Source organism: Epinephelus moara, chromosome 2 (assembly GCF_006386435.1).
Source record: "Epinephelus moara isolate mb chromosome 2, YSFRI_EMoa_1.0, whole genome shotgun sequence".
In the NCBI taxonomy this organism is placed as follows: Eukaryota; Metazoa; Chordata; class Actinopteri; order Perciformes; family Serranidae; genus Epinephelus; species Epinephelus moara.
Window position 1 is genome coordinate 25,448,715 of NC_065507.1, and position 13,613 is coordinate 25,462,327.

At 37.4% G+C, this 13,613-nt stretch overlaps 1 protein-coding gene across 1 annotated transcript; it reads left to right on the forward strand.

Moving 5' to 3' along the window:
* Positions 1-5,365: 5,365 nt before the first annotated feature.
* LOC126406676 (uncharacterized) lies at positions 5,366-13,331 on the forward strand. Its single transcript, XM_050071132.1, has 7 exons — positions 5,366-5,508; positions 7,155-7,382; positions 9,119-9,253; positions 9,397-9,489; positions 9,636-9,704; positions 11,771-11,894; positions 11,981-13,331. Exons 3-7 carry the CDS (start codon positions 9,161-9,163, stop codon positions 12,853-12,855), a joined length of 1,254 nt encoding a protein of 417 aa, XP_049927089.1. The 5' UTR covers positions 5,366-5,508; positions 7,155-7,382; positions 9,119-9,160; the 3' UTR covers positions 12,856-13,331.
* Positions 13,332-13,613: the final 282 nt, after the last annotated feature.

Sequence of the window (13,613 nt, forward strand, 5' to 3'; positions counted from 1 at the left end):
CCCTAAAAGTCATAGTATAGTATGCCGGAAAGAATGTCATAGTATAGTATGCCTAAAAAAAATTCATAGTATAGTATGCCCAAAAAATGTTTATAGCATGCCTAAAAAAAGTCATAGTATAGTATGCCAAAAAAGGTCATAGTATAGTATGCCTAAAAAAAGTCATAGTATAGTATGCCCCCTAAAAGTCATAGTATAGTAGGCCCAAAAAATGTCACAGTATAGTATGCCCAAAAAAATCATATAGTATGCCCAAAAAATGTCATAGTATAGTATGCCCAAAAAATGTCGTAGTATAGTATGCCTAAAAAATGTCGTAGTATTGTATGCCTAAAAAATGTCGTAGTATAGTATGCCTAAAAAATGTCGTAGTATAGTATGCCCAAAAAATTGTCATAGTATAGTATGCCAAAAAAATCATATAGTATGCCCAAAAAATGTCATAGTATAGTATGCCTAAAAAATGTCGTAGTATAGTATGCCTAAAAAATGTCATAGTATAGTATGCCTAAAAAATGTCATAGTATAGTATGCCCAAAAATGTCATAGTATAGTATGCCAAAAAAATGTCGTAGTATAGTATGCCAAAAAAATGTCACAGTATAGTATGCCCAAAAAAGTATGCCCAAAAAAATCATATAGTATGCCAAAAAATGTCATAGTATAGTATGCCAAAAATGTCCTAGTATAGTATGCCCAAAAAATGTCACAGTATAGTATGCCAAAAATGTCATAGTATAGTATGCCAAAAAAGCCATAGTATGCCCAAAAAAAATCATATACTATGCCCAAAAAATGTCATAGTATAGTATGCCTAAAAAATGTCATAGTATAGTATGCCTAAAAAATGTCGCAGTATAGTATGCCTAAAAAATGTCGTAGTATAGTATGCCCAAAAAAAGTCATAGTATAGTATGCCTAAAAAATGTCATAGTATAGTATGCCCAAAAAAAATCATATACTATGCCCAAAAAATGTCATAGTATAGTATGCCCAAAAAAAATCATAGTATAGTATGCCTATAAAATATCACAGTACAGTATAGTATAGTATAGTATAGTTTAGCATAGTATAGTTTTCAGTATACATTACACTTAAAACAAATCTGCATATAATTAGTGTGTTATAGAATTTAGCTCATGTCTTCCAACTTTAATGACCCTGCTTTACTTAAATTAAGTAATTGAGATCATTTTCTCAGGGTCCCTCCAAGGCAAAAATCCTTCCAAAATGCAGTTCTTCTTGTAAATTTACTTTCACATGTAAATTAGTGATCTTCCCCTTTTAACCTCACAAATGCTCCAGTTCAGCGCAGAACATGTTCTATGCTGCATTATACAGACAGATAAGATTTCCGTTTGAAATCATGACTGAAGCCACGAAGTATCAAAGTGATCCATTTCCATTGAGGCACAACAAAAAGCAGATACTGAAATAAGATGTCACACTCTGAAATAAGGAAACTTTATTAAAACTTCGAAGGTAGTTACAGGGAATGATGGTGCTGAAAGGGTTCTAGTCAGCCAGAACTGAATCAGTAAACGATGGGTCTTGGCATCCACTCCTGCAGGAAGAGCTCCATATTACTTTTCTTCCCCCTTCACATTTAAACAACCAAACATACAGGATTATCATGAAGACACTACATATTGTTAAGCCCAATTAATAGTGGATTTTTGAGCCCTATACTAATATCAATAAGTATCAATAGCTATAATACTGAAACTAATATCTGAGAGTGAAAAGAAATAATCACTACAGTATCTTCAGTTTGTTTTTTTAAAGTATTGTGACCAAGATATGAACTGTGCAAAACATTTTAAAGTTAAAAAATAATGTTGTCAGTGCTCTTTGGTCGACAAACTATGTAATGGTGACACTAACTACATTTACATGCACACTAATATTCCACTATTATTCCAAATTTGACAGTATTCTGAATTTGATGCGGGTCATGTAAAAGGCATATTCTATTTCGATTTTCCAAAGTAGGCCTTATTCCAAATGAACATTTTGCGGTTAAGACGTGGGATATGCCAGTATTATTCAGGTATACATATCTTAATTGGGATTTTTACCACAGTTTGTGACACACCGCCTCTTGTCTGTTTGTGGTCAGCTCTGTGAGTTGTCATGGATGTGTTGTACACAAACCACAAACTAAACCAACCAACAGTTAGTTAAGCTGTGGGGTAGAGAATCATGCCCGAAAGGAAAATCAACATTTCTAGTCGAAAGGAGAAACACACCTACTTTTAAACATTATGAAAGACTTGGATATCAACAGGTTTTGAAAATACACACATATCGCAATGCTGACCTTTTTCAGAAGGTGGTTGCACAAACATGTCTGCCACAAAGGAAAATGTAATACACTGTTTGTTATATTGGTGGAATTCATTTTTTTGCCCGGTCAAGCACTTGGTAGAAATATTGCTTTTTTGGTATAACAGCAAAATACAGAATATTTTGTGCTGTAAATACGATACGATACGATACGATACGATACATACGATACGATATGATACAATATATTACAATATCATACATTATATGACATACTTTATTTTCCCCATAGCGAAATTTGTCTTGGACTCAGGAGCTGCACAAGTACTGCTGCCTTATAATAAGTTCAAAAGAAATGAAAAGCATGAACCATTAAAAAAACAACATAAAAACACATACTACACATAACAGTTTTGCACAAATGAAATCACTGTCTCTGAATTAACTCAACTTTATCTTTGGCATGTCTGTACTTATCAGCCAACAACTTATATTGTACTACACTGTGACACTGACATATTTACAATAAGCTAATACTGACTAATAACAACGGCCCCACACATTTATTAGCAGAACTGAAGTCATTTGTAATTTGGTGAATTAGAAATTTAAGATACAACATTATAAAAGCTGTGCATGAACAAAAACAAGTCTACAATAACCTCCATTGTAATTCCTGCTTTGAGTTGTCCAATAAGTCTTGGCACACAAGTGAATTGTGGCTTATAAAGGGTAATGGTTCGCGGCCGGGTGAACACTGTTCCTCGATAGAGCAGCAGCTTTAACCCTGCCCATACTAACAGGATTTGGATGGTTAGTGAGAATGGAATTAGCTAATCAAGGAGAACATGTCATCCCAAAGCCTCATCCAATCACCGTCTTATGTTCTGCTTAATGGGATCCAATTGAAGGGTAGCCCAATTTGTCTGGGGCGATTCAGGACAGTGGGCTCGAGCCAGATCGCAGAATTCAAACAATCTGTTTCAGAGCACTTAATCAGAAAACCCAAACACTGGAGCTATATTGGGAGGTGTTTGGAGTCAGTAAACTGATTTAGTAATGGAAAAGTAAAATGTTGGTGCCTTTAAATGGGTAATAAAAAAATAAATAAAAAAAAAGTAAGCCTGTGTTGTTTATGCTCAACTTTAAACGCATCCTCCTGTGTGTTATCCATGTGAAACAGCAACACATGTAGGATGTGAAAACAAACTATACAGTAAAGCCTATCTATCTACCTATCCTGCCTTTAGACTGATTTTATCTGAAATTAATTAGCAAGGTGTTGACCTGCTCACCGATTTAAGTCATATTTTATCTTATTTGACCAACATATCCTTTATTCTTACAATGCAACGGGGAAGTGAAGCATTGCATTCACTGATTTAAGGATTCTGTAGTTGATGATAAGACTGAATATGTCAGTTAAGTTGAATTTTATTTCCATTATACTTGTGTACAAAATTTTTTTAGCCGTGCCCCAGTCCCAAACTACATATGAGTTTTAAGCAGGTTTAGAGTGTGCTGTGTTCAAGCCGACAGGATCAAGTCAAAGCTTTATTGTTGAGTCTCCTTTTGATAAACACTGTTACATCTCACAATGCAATACACTAAAGAAATAGAGGAGCTGCTGCTACTGCTACTGCTACTGCTGCGAGCAAGAACAAATATCAGTGGATTGCAACTAGAGAAAGAACTTGGAATACAAACAGCGGAATTTTAAAGTTGTAGTCTGAATAATGTCTATTGGTGCATTATTGCATCATTTCCAGTATAAAGCAGTAAAAAAACTGGATTGATTTCTTTTACACTAAATAGTTTGAATGCACAGTCAAATTTAATAAAACATAATTTAAAAAAAGTGCACTAAAACTATCAGTTTTATTTAATGGAATTCCTACTGAAAATGCAATACACACAATAAAGCACTGTAAATAATTGTTATTAAGGTCTCTTGAGTGTTGCCACAATTTTCTAATTTTGATTCTGAAATTTCAGGGCTGCTTAAAATGACCTGTCGTGTCCAAAAGGTGAGTCTGTGTAAAATAATCTGTTAAGTGTCAATGTTACAGAGGGATGGATATTTTAAATCATTTCCATATTTGAGTATTCAAGGGTTCACAAAGAGAGTAAAATGATAATAACGTGAGAATAGGGTCTGATATTTGTTCTATGATACGGACGTTTAACGTTACACAGCTTGCACTGCACATTCACGTTGTTTATTTTGACGAAGTACTTAGAAACATCACTTTTATGCCTGGGCGTCATTCTGCCTTTAACTTAAGATCGCGTGACGTCTGACTGAAAACACTGAACGTTATCTGCAGCTGTGTAGATCTATCATTTTTGCTACATGGATCGCTGCAGATAGCAGAGACATCACTGTGTCACATCCAACAAATTCAGAACAGGGTCAATTTATGTCCAAGCTTGTGTGTGTGGGTGTGCTTTCTTTTACTAAGCAAAAATTGTGATATCTATATATGTTGAACAAATACTGGAGTCCAAATCAGGCACTTGAGTATTAATATTAAATAACAATCACTGCCAATAATCTAAAATTTGTGACAGGACAACTTTCAACACAGCATAATAAAACCAATATATAAAAAGGAACACATTAGAAGTATAAATATTGAAACAACATAAATAACTACAAAAACCTGCCATAAATTAAATACAAAAGGAACCTTTGAGAAACAGGCATGAAAGGTTTGGTTACATACAGTTTTTAGATACATTCACAGAGCATTATTAATAGATGTGGGGGTTCTGTTTTTATTTTTATTTCTATGTCAGATATTCTATTTGAAAACCCCTGCTGTTGCCACATACAGTAAGCTGTCTTTCTCTAAACTGAATCAGAAGGGTTTAGGGGGCTGATGGGATTAGTTTAAGCCATTAGGAGTAGTTAATGGTCTTTCCTGGTGTTGGTAAGTAACACTGACTAATTGACCACGGGGCAGCAGACAGCTGACACTGGCTCACAGCAACAGGTGGTCCCTGCTGAACTGCAGTCAGTGTTCAGGGTCTGCAGACGGACGACAAACAAGAGACGTTCTCCAATTAATGTGGCTGATATTTAAATTTAGGAAGGAAGAAGAAGAAGTCTTTATCTTCTAACTTTGTTGGCTGGACGAACTGGAGGTTGTTTTTTACTGGATAACAATCTCCAAATATCAGGAAGTCGAGGTTTCACATTCACTTCACTTCAGCACACAGGTAAGAGACATATGTTCAGAAAATATGCAACTGATTTTGTAACATTAGATAATGAGATGATGACAGATAAACAGAAATTACACCTGCAGATTACTCTCTACCTTTTCCCCTTATTTTAGGATGTTGTTTTAGTCTCTGTAACTTTTAAAAAGTGTCCCAAAAATAACATTTCTATTGTCTTTTGAGAAGGACATCTGGTGTATCTTCTTACCCCTTGCTAATGTATCTTTTCTTCATCTCGTATTATATTCAGTGTGCAACACTTTATTGATCACTTTTTATTGATCTATTGACTATTTACATTGGTGTTGTAACTGTTTAGTGCTGCTAGTAACATTTATTATCCACAAAATTATCTATTAAATTGTTTGCTTGATAAAGTGGAAGAAAAGAGTGAAAGCACAAATTTCCAGAGCCTCAAGTGAGGTCTTTAAATGCCTCATTTTATTAAACCAACAGTCTAATTAGAATTAGAAGTGTACATTTGTGTGCCACAAATAGACGCGCTGTGTTTAGTGTTTGTAGCAAAACTTTAATTTTTTATGCCTGTTCACAGGAGACTTTTTCATAGTTAAAAACGTAAAAAGAAAATAAAATACATCCAAATAAAATACAAAATTCTGATGTGTTTACTGTGTGAGAACAATGTTTGTCTTATAGCCTTGATTTAATACCTCTCTTAAAAACATTAAAATTGTGTTGCATTAATGTTTGAGAAGCTCGAACGAGAACATTTTTTCAAGCTCTGCTTTAAATAAAATGATTAAAACACTTACAAGAATTGTTGCCAAATCATTTTCTAATAAATTAATCACTTTAAAGTTTTATGAATTATGGATGTGTAAAACTGTATCCCACTGAGGATATGTCTCATGAAGTTACACAGTATTAAGATTTAACTGTCGCACAGTATGATGGAGTGCGTTTTATCTCAGTTGCGAGTACTCTCAGATGACACAGCGAGCCGATGCCTCATTCACTTTGTTTGTGCTCCTAACAAACAGCTCCTTTATGAGATTAAGAGATTTCTGTGGCACGCTGACATGGACGAAATTTAGAGAACATAGGACGTGTAACCTCCAGCTAATCTTGTCTTTATGAGAAAGGAGGGATCAGGCTATTGGATTGCTGCGGCCTGGAGAGGTTAACTGAGTAACTCACAAACAAGAAAGGAATCTGCGTCATCTTTATGTATCTCTGGTTCCTTCTGGAGCTCCTGTGCTCTGTCTGTGTTTGACTTGTTTACAAGGCTTCCCAGAACTTTGGCTTTTCACTACACCAAGTCAAACATTAAGTTACAGGGATACACAACACAATAAATTCACAGTGGAACCTCTACTCTGGTTTACATTCACCACAGATATACTGTATATGACAGTGCTCACTAACAGCATTACTAATCATGTGTCCTTGGAACGGATGGATCCTAAATTAATTAAATGGATTGGAACACTGGACTCTTCAATTGGATTAAAGTCTGTAATGCAATCTAACAAGATACTGTCATTTGCATGTGATTTGCAAAGCAAATTGCCTGATAAGTATATGTGTTATAATTTTTATTCTTCAAATGTTTATGTACTGATATACATGATTGTGTTTGTAATTCAGTCACTGATTCATACTGTTTGTATCTTCACTATAAGGGTGATTCCTAATCTGGAAAGAAGACTGCAAGAAGAGTCTGAACCTGCAGGTGTTTAGCTGCTTTTTTAACTTCTTCCTCAACAAGAAAAGCTCCATCTTACCAGTGAACTGAGCCACAAAATACTTCAGACCAGTGCGACCAGTGGGCCTTCAACAAGCCTCATTTATGCCGGGAGAAAAATCGCTGATTCAAATTCCTCAAGCCCCAAAACACACTCCACAGTCAGGTATGACCAACTACACTCTGAGCTATAACATTTTTTTTATCAGCTTCTAATTTTTGTTTAAAGGGATAGTTTGTATCTTTTGAAGTGGGATCAGAAAGCGATTTCAGATGGGGAATAAAGACGTTACATTGCTCTCTTTAAAGCCAGACCCCATTGAGACAAACAGTGATTTTCAGTTCATTTTCACTCATTTGCTGAACACAGGAGCTGCTGGTCTACCACTGCCTGATCAGTTATTTTGTTTGTGTTATTGTGTGATTTCTGTGTTTAAAAGGGATAGTTAAGACTTACCAAAGTCACACAATAACACAAGCTAGCTAACGGATCAAGGCAGTAGACCAGCAGCTCCTGTGTTCAGCAAGCTAAAATTACTGTTGTTCTCAATGGAGTCTGATGACAGATTTTTGTGTCTGTCTGATGGAAAAAGATAAAGCGGTGAAAATACTCTCTGAAAATACTTTTGATTTTTTTTTTTGGTGGGACTTTTTTAGATGGCTAAAATAATGGTTCAATGTTGCCCCTGTCATTGCTTAGCTTCTGTGTCAGCACTCCTGACGCTTCTCCAAACTAGGGACGTTTAAGCAGACATCTACTGTATGCAATATTCTGACTATGGCTAAGTGCCCCATTCAACCCCACTTCAAATAAATCTGAACTATCCCTTTAAGATGCAGCATGTCAGTGTTAAAATTGAACGTTTGAATGTGATTTTTCTTCCCTCTTGAGTAAAGAGGAAAAGTGTGAGGCTGAGAGCTGTGAGGCTCAGGCAAAGACACTATTTGAGGTGAAAGGGACAGGTGCATGCCAATGTAGTAAGTTATTGTTGTCTGGCCCAATGATTTAGCCCATATTTTTTCAAAAATGGCACTCCTTTTCAGAGTCATAGCTCAGTCAAATCTGAACACACTTGATACACAGATATTTAGATTCAGTGTGACCTACAATAAACGTCCATAAATCAGCTTAGAAATCACAGGAACAAAACTCCTCCTCCAGAACGCGCCTGAGAATCATGACAGTTTTAAAGAGATAGTTCATCCAAAATCAAAAATACATATTTGTCCTCTTACCTGTAGTGCTGTCTATCAGTGTAGATTGTTTTGGTGTGAGCTGCTGAGTGTTGGAGATATCGGCCGTAAAGATGTCTGCCTTCTCTCCAGCATAATGGAACTAGATGACACTTGGCTTGTGGTGCTCAGAGCAATGTCTCTTTCCACAAATCATGACCTGGTTACTCAGGTCAATCCACAGACTTTGTTGTGAACAGTTTTATGTAGGAACTGTTTTCTTTCTACCAAACACCTGCCAACCGCATCACTGCACAGATGGAAGCGTGCATCTAATCATGGATGAGAGGCTCGTGCTCGTGACGGTGTAAGATGTAAACATTACTGGCATCCACCGCGGCTGACCTGTAACATGAGCTTGCGGTAGATGCATACACCCTTCTGCACAGTGATCCGGTTGGCTGGTGTTGTTCACTGGAAAGAAAATACTTCCTACATGAAACTGCTCACAACAAGGTCCGTGGAGTACCCTTGTCATGATTTCTGGAAAGAGAGGCTGCTGAGTTTGTCGAATGTATTTTTTTGGTACTTTGAGCACCACAAGCCGAGTGACATCGAGTTCCATTATACTGGACAGCAGTGTCAGACTTTGAAACGCCCTGCTCTAGAGTAAACTGCCCTACCTGCTCAGCAACTGTAAGCATCACTTACTTTTTTGTTATCACGCAGTTCGCTTCATATGTGCACAGCCTGGTTCATCAGCATCTTCACATGCATCAGCACGCTCACCAGCATGCCTTCACTCCGACCCTGCACCAATCCTTGACCATCCCGCCTGCTCCAATGGAAACTCAGAGCAGTAACGTAAGGACATTAATCATTATACTCTGATGTTCACACTGAGTGACCTTATTTGCCACGTATATGTTACTAATACAATTTTTATGGAATTGTCACTCAGCCACAAATAATAATTTTATGTCATTCCCTTTCACCTCTTGCTACAGTTCAACAGGCACCTCCCCAGAGGAACAACGAGGCTCTCCTTTGCTCCTGTCACTGCCTTTCACAGAGCAGCACAGAAGCCCTCCAGGTCAACAGTGAGTCCAGCGTGCATCAATCCAAACTCTTGCTTCTGTTTCTTTTTTAAAAGTCAAAGCTCATGTATGCTCAATTAAACTAATTTGATTAAACAAAATTTTAGAAATCATTGTTACAAATTGTTTTCTTTTTCTTTTTTTTTCAGAAACGAGGGAGATGGGGTGCAATGCACGTCTGCATTGCCTGGAAGATTTATTACAACGAACAACTCAAGGTAGTAATCAAATTTTGAGTTACATAAAGTCAATAAATTCAGACAGTATTCAACCTTTTTTTCAAACTTGAAGGTATTTTGTGTCTGAAATTGAAAGCAGTTAAAGTGGATTTGGGGTTTTCTAAATGTGACCTCATAATGTGAAATATATATTTTTTTCACGTTTACTTTGGACATATCTATATAGGATCTTTCAGTTTACAAACTCAGTTTTTAAGAGCTAAACACATAGGAAAAATATTATTGTACATTTCTGAAGTTCAGTGAACTCTGGTATCTTTGAGTTAACCCTCTGAGACCTGCGGGACCACAGCTGATCTTGTCCAATATTATTGTCTTTAAGAGGATGTGGCATGCTCATTTTTTTGAGAATAGACAACTAGACAACCTAAGACATCCATTGGTACCAACCATGTCATGCTAGCTTGTTAGTAAAGGGGCTGAATAATGCTCAAAAGTTGGGCAAAAGTTTGGCGAGGGAAAAACTGGTCTGGTCGTTTTCAAAGAGATCCCCGACTTCTCACTTCAATATATCTGAATGCAAAGAGGATGTAAGGATGAGTCTCCCCTTTACAGCTGGTCCCATGCAGTCTTTTTGCATGCAATATAATTGTGTTATTTTTGCCTAATCTAAATCTGTATACTTCTGTATACTGGGGTCCCTGAACAGTCTTGAACTTGCATAAGATGGATTTGACTGGAAAGCTGAAATTCTTGTGGATTCAGTGAGCTCGTCTGTATTCATGTGTGATGATCTTCTTTCCGTTAGTATTCATTTCAGTATAGTGAGACCAGGGTTAGGGTCAGTGTATAAATGTGTTAGTGTATAAAATGACCTATTGTGTCGCAGCCTCATGAAACTTTACACCTACAAACAAGAGACATTAGATTATTCAGAGGATGTGTTGTTTTCATGGCTATATTGACAACAAGCAGAGCAGTTTTTCAAAATGAAAGTGATCATTATCCAAATGGCAAAAAAAAAGAAAATGCGGTACTTAACAGAAATCTCCAAATGTCAAAAGTTTTTGATACCAGATCGCAGCGTGGATTTTTCTGTGGTGTTCTTCAATGTCTTGGTGTCTTCATGTGGTATTTTGAAGGGATTTTTTTACCATTTTTTAACCAATTATCAGATTGGTAAAGAAAAAAAAAAAAAAAAGGTTGCATTTTGTCTAACAAGTGGCATCAATCTGACTTATGAGACATAATTGAGCATGTATCATATACGTCCATTATGATATCATGATGTTATAAGTCCTTAAACACTCTAAACTTAAAAAAGTTTAAAAGTTTAACAAGGCACCTAACCAAAACATAATATTTGATACAGTTTCATGACTACAACAGCGCTCAGTGCTGCAGAGTGGTCAAATTAACCTTCAGGTTGCAGCATTCAGATGATGTATACCACTTCTATATAGCATATACAGGGTGTCTACAGGTGTCAGACAGTTCAGTTTAATACTTTTAAAGACCCATTCAAGACAACTTCTAACCAAAGACAGATTTTTGGACAAATCATGTTGTACTTATTTAAGCATTGCAGGCAAGTAGTATATATGTGGTCTTGTGTGGAGGTAGGTGTAATGTAGGAATATGGTTATTAGATTCTATCTCTTCTCTTATTTTGTCAACAGGTAGGTGCAAGTATGAAGTAAAATGACAGTATTATAGTTTTTAAAAATTTGTAACATTAGAAATGTGAACTTTTACATTGAAAGGCGTCACTCATTTTCACAAAAAGGACTTTAAAAATGGATAAATAAAATTAGATTAAATATTTGTAGTAGTTAAGACCTCACAAATTCAAATTTCAGACAGTTTTAATGACTTTTAAGGCCTTATTGTTGTAACATTGAACTTAAGACATTTTAAGACCGGTACACACTCTGATACACTATTGACCTGCTATCTGTCGCCAAAGATCCCCCGCGCCTTCCAAAAAGACAAAAAATAGGTCTATGGTGGGTCTCAGAGGGTTAACACATCATGTCTTTGTCATTTATATCCATTTCTATCTAATTCCAAAACTAACTTTGTGCATTACAAACTGTATTTAACAGAAAATGCAGCACAAACCCAACAGTCTCCATCGAAAAGTGACACCTGAGTATCCTGCCACCAGTCTACCTGACACAGTGCAACGCAAGGAATCAGACCAGCCCTCCTGCATACACCCAAATACCGGTGGGTTTAAGGCCACATTGTAAGAAACAATTTAGCATCAGTATTGTATGTGTCAAATTATTAAAGCTGACCTTCTCATTTTTCAGACTCTCCATGTGGACCCTCTGCATTTGGAAACATGAGCGACAGAAGTGAAACAGGAAAAGCAGCTGAAAATTTCAGCCACTTCAACAGAAGTTATCCCTCTGACCTTTACACATCTTCACCAGCGTCATGTCACGGCCACACGACCAGGAAAGAGACACTGGAACAGCCCCCAAACCTGCACCAGAAAGAGAAACTTCAGAAGGAGACGCACGGGGGCCAGCCAGTTGACACAACAAAGGATTTACCTCTCAGGGACAAATCTTGGGATCAAACAGCGACTCCTGAACATGACGGCAGACACGGCTGCAGGAAAAGGCAGCTCGAGTTTGAGAGCTCCTTTAAAGTGAAGAGGATAAAGCAGGAAATCGTAGATCACCAGTCTGATGCTTCAAAGACTTCGCACACTGATCCACCTCCACTCAGCATCAGACACACACATCCATCTTCACACAGCATGCCGGTGCAACATATAAACATAGGTGATTTGTCTGTCTTGTATCCTAACAGCAGTAGATGTAACGTTACCAGAACTCCTGGGAGACTCGTCTCTTATCCAGGAGCTGAAATGCATCCCTACCAAACTGCATCATGGGAGCCAATGTGGGACATTCATAAGACGATGGAGCTCCACTCTAGAAAAAACATGCTGCAGAACTATTCATTGAATACCTGCAAAGGGATCAGGATACCTCACGTAGCACAGAAACAGAAAGAGGCTTTTCATGGGTTCTTAACGCCACCTTTTTATTTCCCTCTTGCCCTGAGGCAGCAGGAGACAGTTTACCTTAGAGGGAGGGAGCTTCTACACTCACGTCATCAGAACTGTCATGTCCACCATCCTGGCTATGTGGCAACATCCTACATGGGGCCCTGAGTCTCCAGAGCAACAATTCCCATGAGGTCACTAAGTAATCCCTCTCTATCATCACTTATGACCCAAAAGAACTGTGTGGTGGTATATTTATCTGCAAAGACGCTGCCCTCTGCCTGTAATTTCTTCTTATTTTGCTGTAGTCGGCATGTTTCTGGCCTCAACATGCAGGTGAGGTCGGGACTTTATAAAAAGGAAGTGACCAGGTGCCTGACCGTTAGCAGCACGCACCCAAGAGGAAGCTACAAAAAGATAGCCCAAAAAGCACAAATACAGCAAGGTGAAATGCCAGTCTGGGGATGGCTTTCACTTCGCTGATGATACTGTTTACAGCAGTGTCCGACAATCCCTGCATAGTAGTAATAAAGCATGGTGGTCTTGAAATTTAACATCAGTCTCTTCAGTGGATTTTGGTGACCGTACATACTAATGCTGTAATGATTCCCTCTTTTAATTGTTTTGATTAAATACATTCAGATGCATGTGCTTGCTCATTTTTTTTTAAAATAAAGTCAGGTGATATCAATGCTCATGTTTGGTGGAAGAAAAGGTTCAAAAAGTAACTGACCTTTCACTAAGCCCTGCCCCTTTGTGATGGTCCAACAAGCTGTCAGAGTAAGCACGGAGCCCACACTGTAACTAACTGCACTCCCTGAAGAAATATTATATTTTTGGAAAAATGAAACAGTGATTCCAGAGAGAAGCAGACAGAGGGGTCTACAGTCTGTGTTTGAAGGATATATCCAGGATGTCAAACTGAC

Excerpts from the sequence above, each read along its gene's own strand:
- LOC126406676 (XM_050071132.1), top strand. The coding sequence starts at position 9,161 with ATGCATCAGCACGCTCACCAGCATGCCTTCACTCCGACCCTGCACCAA. Across the intron at positions 9,490-9,635 it reads AGAAGCCCTCCAGGTCAACA|AAACGAGGGAGATGGGGTGC; the intron begins GTGAGTCCAGCG and ends TTTTTTTTTCAG. Across the intron at positions 11,895-11,980 it reads CTGCATACACCCAAATACCG|ACTCTCCATGTGGACCCTCT; the intron begins GTGGGTTTAAGG and ends CTCATTTTTCAG.